General features: G+C 39.8%; 1 protein-coding gene across 1 annotated transcript in view; it reads right to left on the bottom strand.

Annotated features, from left to right (window-relative positions):
- Window positions 1-20,463, bottom strand: part of UNC13C (unc-13 homolog C) — a 4,920,764-nt gene that overhangs the window by 611,763 nt on the left and 4,288,538 nt on the right. Inside the window, exon 23 of the mRNA XM_044078941.1 lies at window positions 8,822-8,899. Within this exon, the coding sequence (XP_043934876.1) occupies window positions 8,822-8,899 (78 nt within the window). The remainder of the gene's footprint in view (window positions 1-8,821; window positions 8,900-20,463) is intronic.

Genomic DNA, 20,463 nt, shown 5'->3' with positions numbered 1-20,463 from the left:
CTGAGGAGTGTGCGAGCAGACGTCACATTTAAGGCCCCTGGTTTATGGCCCTGCATGTAACATCCCATGCACTAGCAGCAACCAGGCTTGAGCTTTTGCATAGGAGCCGATGTTCTGGTCACCTGAGGCAGAGGATCCCACAGTAAGAATACTGCAACATGAGAATAGCTGGACATCCCTGAGTTTGTTTTTGGAGGATATTTTTACATCAGGAATTTTGTTCTTATGACATTGCCTAAAAAAGGCACTATGGGGAAGGCAAGTACCTTTGCCAGCAACCTAAAGCCTAGAAGCAAAAAATGAAGACCATCTCTGGCAAAGCAGCGTGGTTTGTCGACCATATCATTCCAGTCTATCAGATGTTGGATCCCCTGGATTGATACCAGAAGCTAAGTCAGTCATTGAAGTCAATCATTTTTGTTTGTGTTGTGGCATCATCCTGGGTTAGGAAAGAATGCTGCTTAGGCTAGGGATATACCTGCCTGGGGCACATAATCTGAGAGCTCCATCATGTCTCTCTTTATATAGTCCAGTGAGGTACATCTCAAGTCATTCAATCCAACATGGTCTATGACAGAGTCATAACAGTACTTGTTGTTGACAGTCTTGAGTGTGTTCATGATTTGGCAGATTCTGGCAACAGACAGGCAGCTGACTGTGACCTTCTCCTTATCCTGCCTAGTGAAGAGGACATCTGTGTGTCTCACTATGGAGTTGCTATGACCAAGACATTTTGTTTAGATATGTTTTGCCTTATGGGCTTATTGGGTGAGACACTGATGCGTGTATTATTATGTGTAGTGGGTGCTTTTGGGACCATATTGTGTACAGAATTATTGTGCTTGGGAGGTGTTTGCTCTTTTGGTATATTCCTAGGGAGTACCTCCACATATATGGGTTTATGTGTTGTCTGATTGATATGTGTGAGAGGTGGGTGTGGGTGCTGACAACCTGGTGGGTAGTTCATTTGTTATTATGTGAGATAAAGCATTGATTCCAGATTCATAGTTTAGATACATCTCTCACATATTGTACTTGTATGTTTTAGGAGTAGTATGTTGTCTGTATACATGACGCAGTTGCTACATTGCCTCAGGATGCCCATGTCAATCAGGCTTGCTGGAGAAACTGTAAGAAACTGACCTTCCATTATGTCAGGTGTATTCTGTAATAAGTGGTGCAGGGTGGGCTAGCAAGACTAGTAGAACTAGTAAAATCAGTTAAGCTATGGGAGGCTTTGGGTAGAAACATGCACCAGTGCCTCAAAAAGCCCAGCTGGGTTGCTGTCTGGGTAGCAGTGTGCAACTGATGTGTGTGCCAAGAAGCAGGGTAGCTTAGGTGGGTTCCCTAGTAGTTATATAGGGACCATTTGACTTTTTAAGCATTTGCATCTATACATGGCAGTGCTAACCCCCATTGTGCAGTAAAATGGTTTTCCGACAATCCAACCAATAAGAAAGCCCAATACTGAGTCTTGTTCCAGCAAGACGGGTTCTTGACTGCAGTCTTCTGCCACACAGGTGCAGAAGGACCCTCTTAACGTAAGATGGTTAGCTTTAGTGCTTAGAAAATGCCAAGCAGTCTAGATTCAGCAAGTCTGAATCTTGCCTATGCTATAATATTTTCAAGTACTATAAATAGGCAGTGCAGGAAACACATTTGCAAACAATAAAAACAGTTTAGGTGACAAAACAGTTGCAAACAGTTTAAAAGTGCAAAGAATGTTTAAAAAAATACTTATTTTTCAATAGAATTCACAGGATGCCTTGGATTTTGTTTAGACTGACTTCAGATGTCTGGCTAAGGAGGCCAAATTCTGAGCAGCTCTGGTACACTTAACAAGTGGTTAATGAGGCAATCCCCTGAAGTATCTGAATTTTTGCGTCTGGCCACAGAGTAAACTTTCATACAAGGTTTTGTCATAGCTCCTTACTTGTGAAATACTTGTTTCATGTCAATTAAGCTTGAGATTGTCGTTTGACCCCAGAGAGTTACACCTCATGATCATACAGACTGTTTTAGCTTAAGATCATCAACAACAAATAGCAATTAGTTAGTTTAGTTAATAATACTACAGAATAAAGCATGACCAAATGAATTCTACAATCTATCTTATTAAAAATACTCAACTTGACCAAATCACCAGTTTTTACACCATCTAGTCCATGATTTGTGTTCCCGTGCATGTCACACGTAATGCCTAAAGTAGTTGGTCTACAAATATTTTCCCCTGATAGCCACCATCCAGAGACAGTGATGCAATTCAGTTTTGGGTGAGTTTGAGGTAGAAAACATCAAGCATATTATCTTTTGTTTTTTGTTTTCTTTTTTTAAGAGGAAGACAAAAAAGACAAAGGGAGAAAACGTGAAGGTCAGGCTCAAACCCTCTATCATGTGCAGTGAAGATCTTAACCCTTAACCCTTACTATCCATGCTTTCAGCAATATGACTGGCATCAAGCAAAGAGACAGACTGTGTGAGAGAAGACACAGCAGCCAGGCATTATTGTCAAAGAAGTTTGCAGAGTGGCACTGAATCAAGAGAGATGGACACAGTTGGCATGGCCCTCCCTATATTTCTGAATTACAGAATTTCAGTTGTGCCCTTACGTTGATCACACGTATCACTGCATCTCTAGCAGATTTCAAGAAAGTCCAGCCAAAATATGCATTTTGCAACAAAAAGCATATTTATAATTAACAAATGCTTTAATTTATAACATACACACACACACACACACACACACATATATATATATATATATATATATATATACATATATATATATAAAATGCTGAAAGGCAAGCAGAATAGATAAACAGGCACTCATTTACAAGTAAAATAAAAAATAAGTATACAGTCTGAATGCAGAAACACAAAATATTTAATTTCAGAACCATCTGTAAGTCTAATAACATCATAATTACTAGATGCAATGAGTTTATTCAAATCAGGCTATTATGTTTTTGATGGAATTGTCATGCCTTTTAGAGCATTACTGCCATGCATTTGTCTAACATAGCCAGTGCATTCTGGCATTGTATTGCTAAGGTTCATTTTAACTTTGTTTCCCTATAACTTACTATGTTAATGATTCAAAATAGTACAATCAAAATAAAGCATTTACAGTATGTCATAGAAACAATAATAAAATACATATTACATTTGTTGCAATCATAACTTGTGTGATATAGCAGAGCTGACATATCTGCCCCTTATAATTACATACAGCAAGCATGCTAATGTCCTATCTTTCATAAAACTGAAATCTGTGCTGTGTCATATTTCTAGAGGAAAAATGAGGACAGCAGATCCCTCAAGGAACCAAATATAACAGGTGATTCAAAATAAGCTCTCTGCAAATATTTATTAAGGGACCATTTATTTCTAGTGATGTATAGTTGATTTTTACCTACAGCCTTATATATGATATGTCAGGGTTGTCCAAGGAGTGAGCTCAGTCCCGTTTCTTCCATACAACATTATGGTTACTATAAAACCAGGTATAAAACACTGAAGCACTGAATAAACTGATATTTTTTCTTGCATATGAGCGCAGATGGGTACAGCAGCCCTTGGCATGCTACAGAATTGCAGTCAGATGCCAACACTAAACAAAATGTTATTCCTCTTGATATTCCAATCTAATGACTGTGACAGCTGACTGAAGACTGCACTGGGTTTTGATGAGTTGCCATATTAAAGATGCAAGAGTTATACATGCTACTGAAAACTGAGCTCACTCCAAACATTCAAAGCATTTGCTTAAATGGGAGGGTGGTGACAGCCAAATAGCACAATGACTTATTTATCTTAGTCAGTCATCACAGAGTCTTGGAGATACCTCTTTATGGATGTTAATACATCAGTGTGGAATGCTATAAATTCCAGAAGTAATGTATTTTGCGGACTTCTGTGCTTGCTTCCAAGGCTGCAACAATCCTTCCATTTAGGACATTACTTTGATGTGCTGTAAAGGTAGAAGCAATACATTCTGTATCTTTTTATTTTGTAAGCCTATCAATAGCAATACCTAAATAAAGTGGATGCCACATTACCCGTTTTATTGTTACTTTGTGTAACAAAACCATTGTTAACACCAGTCACAATAAAACACAAGATGATTATAGAAATTATGGAATATATATCCATGCCACACACCTTCCAAATGAGCCGTTCACTTTCTTCCTTCTGTTTTTTTTGAAAGCAAAACAAAAAAACAAACAAAAAAATATATATTGGGCAAAAAGACAAAACACATTACAGACAACGCACAAAACACACTAAGCACATCATTAATGCAATACACATCACAATGACACAGCAGCATTAGAGTTGCTGGAATAATGCATGTGTTAATCGCAGCAATTCACGTTTGGCTCAAGCTTATGTTAAAGGAGACCTGAAACTGAGATTTCTCTAAAAAGAGATTTGCTTCACAGCATTCAGTACACTTTTAATAGGACACAGCCCCTAGTAATTATTACTTTACCCATAATTTAATTCCAAGAAATAACAACAGAGATATCAAGCAGAAAAATCAATTCTCAAGAATTATGTAGCTGTATAAATGACGAGCCCTTATACAGACAGTCAGGGTGTTTGGCTGTCATCTAATATCAGAGTGTCTTTGCTCAGTGTTGTACCTTTTTGTTTTCAAAAGTCAGCACTATGAAATGCTTGAATATATTTGTAAAATAAAATCATATTACACAATTCTGCATTGCACTGGTGTTAACTCACTAAAGGAAATTTCAGCATGTGAAATTACTGCAAAATTAAATCACTGAATGCCACTTCAGCAAACCAAATAGAACGTTTTGCAGTGGGGCCATGGAGGAGAAATCTCTACACCCTCTGTGTTACATGTAATAGTTTCACAGTTGCACAGCAGTGGGGAAAAAGGGAAACTCCATTAACACAGAAAGTGGATTTCGGTTAAAGTACTTCACTGTAACTGCACTCACAGAAAGAGTCTTCATACAACTCAGTGGCTCCTTAATGCATTCATAAACTTTACAGCATTTCTTCACAATAAGATTTACTGTAACAGCAATGCCTCTTTTCCACTTAATCTAGCGAAGAAATAAACTAAACGAGAAGTCATTGTATGCAGACAGAAACTATGCAGTCAGAATGGATGCAGAGAACATAAGACAGCAGTTCTTTAAGTTCTATCTGGTTTCATTTTTTGCTTTTGAGCGTGTGACTACCTTCTGTGACATACACCAACAATTTTGCCACCTTAAAACTACAGTCCACATGTTGAGAAATCACAGTCCTCGTGTGTTTTGTTTTCAAGTCCTTTGAAGTAAGGGTGTCTTTTAATGTTAGTTACATTTAAATCAGTAAAATGTGTGATATACAAACAAAAGGTGAAGCAAAAAGATTGAAACTTTAAAACATCTATACTGTTGTTTGTAAGCAATGTTAGAATTCAGCTGAGACCAACTGAATAGAATCAAGTAATATATATATATATATATATATATATATATATATATATATATATATTTTTTTTTTAGACTTTCTGAATGTGACTAAAGAATATTTGTTGGCCTGCCCAAGAATTAGGCTATAAATGTTTTGATATATCTATTCTTTTAGATGAAACAGTCGGAATATCAATTTTCCCAATGTTCTAAATGTTTACATATTAATGTCGACAGCAAAATGTTGAAATGCTTCTATGCTTGCTCTGAGGATGCACCTCAGTGCAGGAAAATAACACACATTGTTCTCGCAGGGGAATATATACATTTTAAGACTTCTGGAATATATGTAATGAGTGTTTGTGGGTCTGAATAAGAATTATGCTATATCTCATGGAATGTTTACTATACAATTCTTTCCAGGAAGCAAACAGCTTCAAAATTATTCTGAGCTCTTTTGGAAATAATGACAGTCCCACAGCAAGTTAGATTCATGGAGAAACTGTGGTCTTTATGACAATCTAGGAATTAGGCAACATAGCAGTCAGGGAAGGCAGGCAAAGACATTCAGTACTACTACAATGATTCTCTACTGCCATGATAGAAATAAGCAGAATCAGAGCTCTGAGTATGAAGCACGGTAAAAGGAAATTTGTTCTAGTGCTGTGTGGTTAGTGAGAGCCTTGGTGAAGAGAGACTTGTCTCTGATTATAACCCAGATTACATAGGACTGAGTAGTGACCCAAGATTTAGGAAAGCTGATGGGCAGGGTCAGAGCAAGCAGCCACAATGGGCTCACTCATCAGAAAGCAGGTAGTTCAGTCCACTGCAGGACAGACAGCTGGGAGAGGATGGCTGTCACAGCAAGTTAACCGGAAGGGCCACAGCAAGCATCCGACAAGCAGATCAGTCATGCAGTAGAGCTGGAATAGTCACAGGAAACGATCATGTGACCCAGTGCTGGCACTGTGTGACTCCTGTCTGCTGCATCTGCCATGGGGATTGGAACTTAGGAACTTGGAAATGATGGCTGCCCACATACTGAACATGAGTGATTGGCTCTCTCTGAAGGTGGAATGAAAGGGCACAGTTTGTATCAGGAGGGACAATAATCACCTGGCACATGGAAGAAATGCACATAAAAACAGTGTTTAATGCTTTTACAAAGTGACATAGTATCATATTTAAGCACTTTTTTCAATAGGCAGCAGATAATGTTAGGCATGAGGATGCTTTTATTTCTCAGATGTATACAGCAGAGACAAGAATGCATGTTTGTAATGTATTAGAGTGACAACATTCTCCTGGTTTGAAGCTGTTGTTGTGAAGAGTTTGTTTTGTTCTGTATGAGGTTCTGTCATCTGAAAGCCCATTCTATTATATTATTGTGTGTGTGTGTGTGTGTGTGTGTGTGTGTGTGTGTGTGTGTGTGTGTGTGTGTGTGTGTGTGTGTGTGTGTGTGTATAGGTTTGCAATCCATCAATGGGTTCTCAAGAAGACTGGACTGTAATTCAGATATACTAAAACTCACAAAATCCAATTCTGGACTCTTCTTGCAGGTCTTGTATTAGCGCTTATTTCTGTATCATGATTCAATATACACAATATATCTTTCTTTGGTGGTGTAGTTTTCATTGCCCCCATCTCAAGATGCTCTGTTTTGACAGAGCACCCACCAAACTTCTGATAATAAGCTAACAAACACTCAAATCAACAAACAAACTAAGATTGATCTAAAAAGATTGAACCACAAAACAATGGAAACCAAAAAAATAAATAAATATATATAATTTTTGCAGGGCAAGCCCCTCTTCACATCCACACCCTCTGCTTATGATATATACCAACTCTGCTATCACACAACAGTCTGCTTTTACTCAGTCTTGCATACACAGCTGCTGACATTAACAGAATTTAGTTTTTTTGAGTTGGAAAAGCAGCCAAAATATAATGTTTGATATTTTGAATGTTTGCTCATATGAACTACAACTATATATGTGTGTGTATGCATATATACATTTGCTTCACAATAACAGTAGAAACCCTATTTGTGCTCTTCCTCTATGACAGTAAATAAATAATTTTCCAACTGCAGGAGAAATGAGCCACTTATTTATGATGTGGCGTAAGGCCAAGATGTGGGTATATCAAATATTATTGTCTAGTCATGTGACCAGATTTGCCTAATGAGAACTCCTTAATTCCGGTGTCCATTCTAGAGTCAAGTATAAACAACATTCGCATCTTATCTTTATTCATGCAACTTCACAAAATTATAAAGTTGAGAAAAATCAGTTATACTGGCAGCATTGTCTGTGTAATATGCCAAAAGTGTTAGAATGCACTTACCCAACAGGCTGCATTACATCTCTGGGGTAGCAAAGTAAAGCAAAAAGTGTCCTATCTACAACTTCAGGCTAACTTTAAAATGACACACCTATAAACAGGCATGTTGATATGCTATATAGTCTCTTTCAAAGCTGCTTCCATTTACTTGCTGGCAGAAAGCAAGCAAAGCTTTGAGGCCATATTGCCAACTTTTTTATTAAGTGAAATTGGATTTCTACTTGACATCTCACAGTTTAACATAGCAATGCTTATATTTTTTATCAACTTATAAGCAGATGGCAAATTATCTTTTGAACAAAAGGCTAAAGCAGTTAAATCTGTATGAATTGACAGATGCACATGACACATTTGAAAGTCTGTCTGCTGTGATATGAGACTGTTAAGTTTGTTCGTGCCAAGACCCGCTGTCTTTCCCCTTCCTCCACCAAGAAAAAACAATTCATACAGACCTAAATAAAATATAATCACTATGCTTTCTGCATAGTAGCCCTAGCAAATGATTACAGTTGTAGGAAAAGTAGTAATCCACAATTTATGATATTCAGTTTTACTTCTGAGATATTTAATGACTTTGAAAGGCTAAGTCATCAGAGTTCATCAGAATAATATTTTTGCATTAATATGAACTTCTGGAGTGCCATAGCCAGCAATCCAGAATCACTGATGCCTTTTCAAGCATCGCTAATATTACACATTACAGATATTTAAATTTAATTAATAATGGCATTAAAGTGGAGACAATTACATTTGCATGCATCTATCATTGTAACATTAGCAGGCAGTACTGAAATATTTCAGCCTGAGCTGTCTTTGTAATATTAATACATGACTCTTGACTCAACAATCGGTGAGACAAAATACTTGAGACGACTAGAAGACTCTCGGAGGAATATTAACTGTTATGATGACTTTGTGCAACTACACAATTATTGTAAAAGCTGTTGTTTTAGGAACATTACAATTGATGTTTTTTTCAGATGTCATGAACTAGTGAAAATGTAACATTTCAAACAAGATGAACAAAAACTAAATGTACTTACATCTTTTCCTCCCATAGACTCAAACATCTTCTCCAACTGTACTCTCAGCTGCTGGATGTTGTTCATTAATATGCAGGGCTGAAAAAAATATCAGCAACATATGCCAGTTAAAAATGCAGAGAGAAATTGAAAACAAATTTTATTTAAATATATGGTAGCAATGCCTAGTTAAAATACAATGTTGTATTATAAGAGTCAATAAACAACAACATCTCATAGCATGCTTTTGGGCACACTGCGTAGTCAAATCCTGTACAATTTAAAACACTTAAATGTATTTAAATTGGGAAGGAATAAAGAGATATGTGTAAAAAGCTCAGTTGGAAATGATACTTTAAAATGGGTTGTACACTTCAAAACAAGTATGCATTATTTTGATTGATTTCCTTGATATGTGGAACAGTACAGTGGAACAAATGTTAATGCGTCACAATGCTTGGTTGTCAAATTCAGTTTTCGAATGTGTGCCTTCTTTATGAAGTTTGAACTTTCCCTCTGTGTTCTGCTCTGTGCTCCAGTTTCCTCCTAGATCCCCAAGACATATTGCAGATGAAGTCATGGGCCTCCAAACTTCCCACAGTTATACATACTGTGTGTGCTTGCATGCGTGTGCGTGTGAGTGCTTGTGTGTGTGAGCATGTGCATGCATGCATGTGTTTGTGTGTGTGTGTGTGTGTGTGTGTGTGTGTGTGTGTGTGTGTGTGTGTGTGTGTGTGTGTGTGTGTGTGTGTGTGTTGTTTGGTGTTTGGGTGCATGTATATACATCCTACAGTGGGTGGCATTCTCTTTAGGATTAATTTTTACATTTTGAGTCCAGTCATTACCAAGATAAGGTCGAGTGACCTTGTAAACATGAACCAGATTAATCTTTTAGCTACTTTTTCGGATTATTCACATAAGCAAAAGTTATGTACATACTACAAATATAGAGTTAGATGATCTGAGTCCATCCTCTTTGATCTCTAGGACTTGTACAGCAGGTTCAAGTCAGCATGGTACAGAAAGCTTCCCTGGAATATTGCATCCCCATCTCGTATAATGCACAATATTAATCTTTCATATCCATACTTAAAATGTGATACTAAGGCTAACTAGGTAAACACCATCCAAAATATACATTTCCACTATTTAACTTCTGCCAAGCCTCACCTCATAGAAACTGTTGTGGTCGAGTGGGTTGGTATGTTGAAGATGGTGCTGCTAAGTCTCTAGGCAGAGGTAAAATTTTGGATGACCTATCACCTGAAGTTGGGAAACAAAGCAGCTTGATGGTGGTGAACATCCATGTGAGGATTTCAAAATGGATGAGCTGTAAGGATTCTGAAGGGCCTCAAAAGTAGGGATAGAAAGACACTGAGAGCATATCAGAGGGAACCAAACTTGTCAAGACCAAAACAGAGTTATGAGAATAATCTCAAACTGTTGGTCTTGGCTTTCTGAATGAAGTTGTGGTTCAAAGGAAATTGAGAAAGGAATAAAGGAGCCTGAGGTCCAGGCCTAGACTACAGGATCCCTAACCACTACCTCATAGGGGGAATGTTATTTTTCAGGGATGCCAATTGGCTGAAGCCAGACTTCCCCAGCAATGGGAGATGTTACAGACTATTAATAGGCCTACAGGCCAGTTGTGGAGCATGAGTAAGCAGTAACCGAGCCTGTCCTTCACAGTTTGTCTGTCCTGGCATGGGCATTAGTATGAGAAAGTGAATCAGTGTCATTGCCCATTCCCATACACTCATGGTATCTGAAAACGGGGCAGATATAGCATCTACCATGCCTGTGTATGTACTAAAGCTAAATACCGTCCATGTCAATGGTTACTGCAACTTGTGGTAGACAGTGCTGAATAGCCTGTGTGGTAAGGAGTACCACTCTCATTTTCAACACACTGATGTGCAAACTGTCCCAAAGGTTTTGAACATATACCCTGGGCCGACTTGCCCTAACATTGACTCTGCACTCCAGAGCTGAGGCTTTCATAATGACCATTATCTGTGGACTGGGAAGATAAAGAGAAAGTATATGGGTATACACATCTTCCAACAAAAATGATATCTGCAAGAGTTGGGTATCCTTATCTGACAGGTAAGAGACTCTGGTATTTGGCACCATTCAGTGCTGAGTGTCCACTGAAGACCATATATAAAAACGCTGGGGCAGGATCCTCCCTCAAGGTGCCTCCATCACTCAACAGACAAGCATTCATGTGGTCTGATAAATCTGCCTCTATCTGGGGAGCCAAAGCACACCTTGGCACTGCTTATTGCCTTTGCCTCTGGGTGGGCATCCATTTTGGAAGAAACATGACCTTGTGGATTCTTCACGGACTACTGGGTCTACTGATGATGAGTGCACAATTTAAATCACACTTAACTTTAGCTCTTCTGAGTCCTGGCAGGTATCTAAGGCATCGGGACAGGGGTACCCATAGGTATGAAAGTCTGACATCCCTCTCACTTTCCTGACATGTTTTCTCTTACCTATGGCCCAAAGAGATATGTGCTGTTAATAGGATCATTCAGAAAAGATGCTTCAATCTTTATTTATTTATACAATTTGTTTAACTAGAGCAGAACACTGATCCAACTGGACCAATTTCAGTCTCAACAGTGAAATCCTTTAGTGAGAGCGAGAGCAGGTCATGACAGCAGTGCCTGTTGCTGTCACTGTCACATCTGCCACTTTGAGCACCAGGTGTGTGGGTAGCTTTGAGGCTGATCTCATGCTTGCAACCTTGGAAATCAGCTTCATCCTCAGTTCTGCCTGATCTTGTAGCAACTACTCCTACATTTTGTGTAACTGTGTATCTCATATGCAAGATCATTCTGGAATATAAGCATGTGCTATTAGTAGTTGAGCTTCCTGACAGAAAATGTCAAAGGAAAAAATACCATAGTGATTCAGATCTGTGGACTCTTTACTGCAGGGGAGGGAATGGATTGGTGGACTCAGGAGACTAGGGTACCTCTTTGAGGCTGGCCTAGTGCCAACAGAATCTACAGTGGTTGATGTTACCAGTATGTTTTAGTCTGCATATGAGAAAAGGAGCTATTCTGGCCTCATTAGTATGACAATAATCACATCAGGGACTATTCAAGGCTCTTAGCCATCCAAGCAAAACCATCTTGCCCACTGGAAGCACTTCCCAGGAAGAAAAAGAGGAAGAAGGGAGCAGCTCCTGCAGAATTCATGCCAGGGATGAAGGGGGGTTACCCCCGCCCTCTTCTTATGCAGGTGCTACAAAATCTCAACAAAATCCCGAAATCTGGGGTAATCCAGCAGAGAAATTCTGTCTGGCATAGGACAGTCCAGAGAGATCTAAGGTATGTTGCATGTGCGGTAAGATTTTTTCGCCTGCAACTCCGTTTTCTTGAACTAATTGGTAGGGAGGTACTTGAAAACAAAAAAAATTGAGAAGGCACCCACCCCGTCACAAAAATGCCTACAAAGACTTCTATTCCTCTTTTCCTGGATGCACGAGAGCTTGCTGGTTCAGAATAAGAAAAGACTTGGGTGAGAGCTACAACTCTAGTCAATGTCAGGGGAGGCCCTTGCACCATCACTTGCACCAGCAATGATATGATCAACACCTGAAACATGGACAGTATGCCTAATGAAACTGTCTAAGTATCAAACAACACTGATGTCAACCAGTTGGCTGGCTGGCACAGGTATCTAGGCTACTTTTGACACTGATCTTGATGCTAACTTTCTTGAGACTGAGGGCTCAAAATCAGTGAAACTGACTTCCAAAGAAATATTAAGGGAATTATCACTCACAATGTTCTCAGGTTTCTGATGTCTCTGATCCAAGTCCAAGAACTAAAGGGGGGTTTGACACCAAAGGAAATAGTATATGTATGACTCATTACAGTGATGTGTCCATTGCCAATGAAATGTGGAAAAGAATATAGAACTAAGCTATGCCTTGAGTGAGGGAAGCTCTAAACAGTTACTTTTACAATGAATGAAGCTTAAGGTGGAAAAATAAGTAGAACAAACTGAGTTGTAGAAAGTATCATGCAAATTCTGAGTGGGAATAATACTGAGTTCAAAAACATTAAATATTACAAAAATTAGCCCGGACCCATTTTCATACACATGACCATGAGTGACCAAGGAAATCAGAATACAAATGAGAAACACAGTCTGGAGGGCAGTGCTAGCAACTCAGAAAGATTCTGGTCCCGAGCTGACTTGAAATGTTATTCAACATGTCTTTTATTTTATGTGAACACCTTCATATTGTCATAGACTCTAAATTAGTAATAACACAGTAATCATAAAAATACAGGAAGTTACCAGGCAAGCAGTCACCTGGACCATAAGATGCCTAGGCCTTAAATATCCTTAAAAAAACACACTCTAATAATACTTGGTTCTTTTATTTAAGGGGGCCTTTCAGACAATTTCTGGGGAGAATGTTTGAGTACTCATTTAATCATCTAAGATGGCTTTGAAGATGGTCATAATATTGCTTTGGTTGATTGCAAAGGAAGTTTGCTCCACTGATGGAAAATGCAGTGGTTTATGAACCTTTCCCTATAGTGCGTTTTGCTAATTTGATGGTGTAGATTAAGGTGTTTTGTATGGGTGTTTGAAATGCCATTAGTCCTGCTAAGGTATGAGAATAAACAGAGTGGTTTTCTACATGAAACAGATGGCTAAATGTAGATCACCTCAAAGGAGATTGTAGGCCACAAAAACAAGATTGTTAAGCTAATGTGAAAAGGTAAATGAGGTTTTCTTAGTTGGAAATCTTCATGCTGTTTCCATTTTATGACAGAAAGTAAAGAAACCAGCCTATAAAAAATAAAAGCAGGCACTAACTTCTATAGATAAAGTACTTACTTCTTAAAATGAAGATTTCATAAGGCTTCTGTGTTAATGCTTACCATATAGAAATACAAATTAAAGTCTGTTTTTATTTGTTGTAGTTGGGTAACATGCTTTGTTTGATACATGCCAAAGGGGCTTTTATATTCAGTAATAGGTCTATTAAGGGTGAGTACAGTGGAATAATGATTCCCTAAATCTGGAGGAAACATGCAGACTAGAGTATGGTGGTGACACTATGGTGCAATAAGGGTGTGTTATCCATATATGTCCATTTGTTTCATATTAGTATCTGGCTTGCTTGCTGAACAGTACCTTACTGCACTTTTAGCATTCAGTAAGAGACAATGTTTTGTTCACATGTGGCCACATTCGAGCGCCCACTGGAACATTTTCATATTATTGTGCAACTGAATAATGGTAACCAGTTTGCAGTCATCAGTAAACTTGGATAGCCACACTCCTAGAGTATCTGCCTCATGTCAATTGAATAGATATAAAAGATAAGAGACTGAAGCTTAGAGCCCTCTAGGACACAAACTAGAACAATGTTGTATTGTTATTGTGTACCCCCAACTGTCACAACATGGGTTCTGTCAGATAGTAATTTGCATCCAATGGACAACAGAATGTTTTTTATTGAGTTTTACTAATTTGTCTGTTATACCAGCTTGGGGAATGGTATCAAAGTCTTGGCCAGATCAAGATATTCAGTGAGAGGTAACATGCCACTGTCCATTGCATTAGCAACCTTTGAAATATTTCTGCTGCACTCTTTCCAGTTTACTCATGTTTGTTTTCTTATAAGGTTTCTGTATAGATGTTCCATACTCAGGTTTGGGTTTAATATAATTAACAAACATGCTCAGTTGTCACAGCATGAATGCAAGAATAATTTTCTTCATTTTGTGCCACAACAGTTTAGAATTCCTAGTCTTTGAATGGTAATGCTCACAGTTCATTATGTTTTTCCCATTTTCAGTAGTTAATAACCCCAATACTAGAAGTTTATAACTTAAATAAGAAAGGACAAGTTAGGCTACCAGTGAAGTATCATATCTCTTTGTTGTCTTTCATAAGCCATGCTACTTAGGGATGTCAGCAATTGGTACAGTACCTCAGCATTCTAAAGTTGTGTTTCATTCCACTATGAATTTTAAAAGGGACAGTCCCACCAATAGGGTAACCATGAACTGATCTTTTCAAAGACATGACAGTAAAGAGGTGAGTAGATGGTATGCGTTTAATGAAGCTCTGAAAATACATTGAGCTGTATAACTGTTACTGTGAGATTGCATACATAAATACATACATACAAATATTTCAAGCATGGGCATTAATGCCCTTCTAGCCTGACAGTATACCAAAACAGTTGTTCCCATAGTAAGCATCCAGGCTGTTCTTAAAAATATCTAAACTAGTGCTTGTTTAAGTATAATTTGGTAGTCTGTTCCATGCATCAGCTGCTCTCTCAGAGAAGTAATTAGTACACTTCTCATGCATATAGAATCTTCTACACAGGTTGTCTGATGATTCTCTGCTATTTTTTGATAACCCCAAACATTCCCAAAGGTAGTTGCCTGTAAATGCTCTATATGCCTGAATAAGGACTCCTCCTAAATATCTATATGAGACACTGTACAAGAGTTCAAATATTTTAGTCATTCATAATAACTTAAATGTTCACATTCATAGATGCCGTTGTATATTTCCCCAGTACTCTTTCTAGTTTACTCATGTTTGTTTTCTTATATAGTTTCCATATTGATATTCCATACTCAAGTTTGGGACTAATGTAACTAACAAACAATGACTTCATCATTTCTGATTTCCATGACTTTATAAATCTTTTTATACAACTTATAGTTCTATAAAAAGAAGTTATGTTCTTACCACAATGTTCCATCTGTGTTGTCCGTCTTCATTTTTCATTAACCTGTGGGTCTCGGTCCTGACCCTTGGAACTGACCAGCCACGCTCCAAGATTAAGATTCCAGAGGTGAGCCCTACCTTCTACCCATAATGCCCTGCTCGCTCACACTAACTCAGAATAAGTTTGCTCACAGCATGAAGACCAAACATTTCTATCCTATATAAAGGCAATCATACAAGACTATGAAAAACAATTAGGAGCTCAACCCAAAGGAACAGAAGTTCTGAGAGTTCCACCAGGTTTCCGAAAGACTAGAAGGGAGAAGGGTGGAAGGATGGTTAATGAAAAATGAAGATGTACAACACAGATGAAATGTTACAGTAAGAACATAACTTCTTTATCTGATGATGTCATCTTCATTTTCATTAACCAAAAAACCCCGGGTGGCTCTCATGGAAGGATATTCTGGAGTACAGCAGAGCCGAAGGCACTCCTGCCTTTGGATATAATATCCAACTTATAATGCAAAACAAATGTATGAAGATTTGACAAGATTGCTGCAGTACAAATATCTTTAATTGAAACCCTGGACCAAAAGGCTTGAGAAGTCACCATAGACCTTGTAGAATGAGCTTTAATAGGACCCAGCAAGGGTATGTTTCTGGCTGAATAGACAAAGGAAATACAGTCTCTCAAACATCTAGACAGTCTAACCTTTGTAATGGATTTTCCTTTCTTTCCCTGAATGAAGGATATAAACAACTGCTCAGATTTCCTGAAGGATTTGATTCTAAGTAGAAACATAATTGTCTATGTATGTCCAGCAAATGAAGGGTGTACTCTCCTTTATTCTGATAATTAGGGAAAAAGACTGGAAGAATGACAGATTGATTAATGTTCCCCTCCTTGGCTACCTTAGGCAAAAAGGATGGGTGCATGCGTAAGGTTACCCTGTCTTTGTGAAAAATTAAGAATGAGAAATTTAGAAGAAAGAGCTTGAAGTTCCAACACTCTTTTTGCAAAGATGATAGCCACTAGGAAAAGGGTCTTCCAAAATAGAAATTTTAAGTCAACTGTAGCCACTGGCTCAAACGGAGGATGAACCAATGCTTGCAGAGCCATAGTCAGGTCCCATGGAGGGGTAGGGCCTTTGATCGGTGGGTAAAGCAAAAGGAGCCTCTAAGGAAGGCCTTACACAGTTTAGATGATGCTGAAAAAGAATCTAGGCCTAACTGAAAGTTGGAAATAGCTATGAGCTGGACCTTAATGGTGGAGTAGCTAGTGCCTCCATGGAACAGGGATGCCAAAAATACAAAAAACACGATAGGAGCCATAAAGAGGTCTACCTGTTTCTGCTGCACCCAAATGGAGAACATTTTCTATTTACTTTTATAAATCCTGTGGGTTGAAGACTTAAGGGAAGAGATCAGAATTCTTTGGACAGGGGAAGAAAGCCTGGGGACATCTTGCCATCATCAGAACTGGATAAATCATATGGTTAGCTTCAAACCCTAAAGGTCTGGTGTGAGAATGCCTTGATGGATGAGAAAGAATGTCCGGAATCATCTTCAACATCAGCAGTGGGCATATCAGATGACACCAAGGAAAGGCGAACCGAGTTTGTCAGGACCAGTGGGAGGCAATGAGGATTACCTTATTCTTCAACCTGAGAGCCTTCTCTAAAAACTTGGGAATTAATGGTAGAGGAGGGAAGGTATGGAGAAGACCAGGAGGCCAAGCATGGACTAGATCATCTTTCTTCATGACTCTCCCTGAGGAGGGATCAAGGCAAAGTAATTGCTGAATTTGTTGTTGAGAGGGGATGCAAACAGATTGCAGCAAGGTTGATCCCATTTCCAAAAGATCAAATCTGATGTGGATTGATTCAGGACCACTCACGAGGCATTACTAGCACTTGGCTGAGCATGTCTGCTAATATGTTGGACACTCCTGGAATACTCATTGCTATCTCAAAGCAGTTGGTAGAGAACACCCACTGCCGCACCCTCATTGCTTCCCAACATAGGGGGTAGCTCACGGTTCCCACTGTTTGTTGATGTACCAAACCACAGACATATTGTTTGTTTGTATCACAATAGTCCCTGGAAGTAGAAGGCTGCAAACATCTGTCAACACTAGAATATACTCCCTCATCTCTAGTATGATGATATGCAAGTTGGTCTCCTGGGGTGTCCATGTGCCTTGAACTGTCCCATCTGGGGGGCATCAGTGATAATCATGGCATTTGGGGGAGGGAGGATAAATGGCCCATCTTGAGAAATGTCTGGGTGTGATGGCACCAAAGCAGAAAATCCTTGCATAATTGGGAAAGTTTGATGGGGAAACTCAAGGGATTCCTGTGAAGAGACCATCAGACCCTTAACGTCCATTGCAGGATCCACATGTGTAAGCACACAGTACATAGAAGAGTTATAGTTTCCACCACAGAACCCAACACTCTGAGGATCAAGCTGGCCGGAGTGGTTGGGATGGACAGAATCTGCCTGACCTGAAGTCTTTAAATTTGCAATCCTCTTCATAGTTAGAAAAGTCTGGGATACCCTTGTGTCTAGACATGCTCCAATGAAATCTATAACCTGAACTGATTACAGCTGAGATTTCTGTATATTGATGTGATTCCTAGGTGTGGAGCCAGATGTAAAAGATCATCCCTGGCCTGGACCAGTAGATGCTTGGTTGAAACAGTTAGAAGCCCGTCATCGAGATAAGGAAAAATATGGAAACATTGCAGCCTGAGATGCACTGCCACCACTGCCAAATATTTGATGAACACCCTGGAGGCTGTGGTCAGGCCAAATGAGAGTGAACCGAATTGGTAGTGACTGGTACCCAGTCTGAAACATAGATATTGTCTGGAGCATCTGTCCATCTTTATGTGGTAGTATGCATTCTTCAGGTCTACAAAGCATATCCAATTGTTCATCCTTAGAAGAGGTAAGATGGAGTGAATTATGAAAATCCTGAACTTTATGTGCTCCACTGACTTGTTCAAAGTGGTCCAGTTCAGAATCGGCGGTAAGTCCCCTGTTTTTATAGCATTAAAAAAATCTCATGTAAACACCCAATACGACTTGATTAGGGTGGACCATTTGGATGACTCTTTTGTCTAGTAGTTTTTTTGATTTCAAGGACTGCATCCTCTCTCTGGAACATCGGGGAGGAAATTTTTTTGTTTGGGAGTTTCAAAAAGGGAATGTAGTATCCTCTGGATATGATCCTTTGTACCCAGTGATCATCTGTGATGGCCTGCCAGGCTGCTAGGTGCAGGGAGAAGGGCCCCCTGACTGCCTCCAGAGGAAGGCAGCAGGGCAACCAGTCAGGAGTGCAAGAAAGCTTTGGTCAAGAAATTTTACCATGACGCTTGGTTTTGCAGACACCCCTCAGCCTCATGAGCAGCATCTTCCATTCTGGTTGTTCCCTCTGCCCCCTGAGGAAACAAATCTCCCTGCACATCTTGAAAAGGACCCTGTAATTTATGAAACCACATTTTTTCATTCCCATGCTGGTTCCTGGAAAATGACCTTTATGGGGTAGAAAAATGGATCATGATGCAGACAGGGTCTTTTCATCCTTTCACTGTAGGAGAATGTGTCATGAACCATAGGCCCAAACAAGGTGGAGCCATCAAAGGGGGCATTGATACAGAACCATTTGAAGGGCTTTGCAATGTCACACAGCATTATCCAGGCATGGCACTTTATAGCAACGGCAGAACCGGCCACCCATGAGGTACCCTCTGCAGTGTGGAATTTCAGCCTCATAGATGCATTTGCCAGTGATTGAAGGGTGGCCTGTCTAGAGGGAAAGGTATTCTGTTCCTCTGCAGATATGGACCCAGGGGACAAGCTAGAAAGTTTCTTCACCAGATCCCTTTGTAGCCTTGTGAAATGCAATAAGTAGTTTAATGCCCTCAAGGTAGCCATGGAAGACCATAAACCCTTTTCCAAAATCTGTCCAATGTTCATGATGCTCTGTTGGGAGGGTGGACAAAAGAGCTCTCTTGTGTGAGCTCCTCCTTGGTGGCTGCCACAAAAACCATAACATATACTAGGATACCCTTGGTCCAAAACGTCTTGTCCAAAGGGGCACTCAAAATCTTGTCCACCCACTTGGGGATTGTCTCTGCTGTATCTAGCTCCTTCCATGCCATAGTCGACACTAGCTAGATTAGTGGGTCAGCAGGAGGAGACACCCAGGTAGTAGATGGGCCAGACCTGAAAGCCTCTCACAGAATCAATTTCTCTGGGGAAGGGCTCTGGGCAGACCAGCCACCTCTCTAGCACTACACAGGATTTATAGAATGTCCCCAAATGAGACTTTGTTGGATGGTGACCTGGGGGACCCTTCTTCTTCCTCGAAATTGGTGTCATTAGTGAGGGATTCCTAGAGGGAATCCATGGCCTTCTGCAAACTCTTCCGTAGGACCTCCTCAATGGCATGCTCCGGGGTGGTGTCAGGAGACTCTTGGGGATCCACAGAAGAGAGGTTGTGGAGGCTTTCCAAGATTGGCTGTCCACATGGCAGACTTGAGGCCTCAGGCACCAGACTTAAATGGAGAGGGGGAAATTCCGAGGAGGTGCATGCTGAGATTCTCCCAGGGAGGGAAAGAACCCTCTCCACCACCTCGAAAGCAGAATGGTTCCAGCCCCCCAAAAGCAGCCCTCTCAGTGCCAAAGCCATGGAAGCAGATGCCTACCAGAGGGGCCTGGAGCTGAACTATCAAAAGCCAATGCCACAAGGGGGAGAGACAGCTTGGGAGTCGATGTCAACCCCCCCCCCCCCCAGAGCTGACCTTGAAGCTGCATCTCTGAGACAAACTCAGAACTGACATGGTTGGGGCCTAGCTCAACGAGGAAACATTCAATAGTGACAAGGGAATCTCAATCGGCTATGACACCCTGCACCACTGACC

Source organism: Protopterus annectens, chromosome 7.part1 (genome assembly GCF_019279795.1).
Source record: "Protopterus annectens isolate FY-2018-M chromosome 7.part1, PAN1.0, whole genome shotgun sequence".
Taxonomy (NCBI): Eukaryota; Metazoa; Chordata; order Ceratodontiformes; family Protopteridae; genus Protopterus; species Protopterus annectens.
Note: the sequence above shows the minus strand (reverse complement) of the source record. Positions and strands in the feature narration are given on the sequence as shown.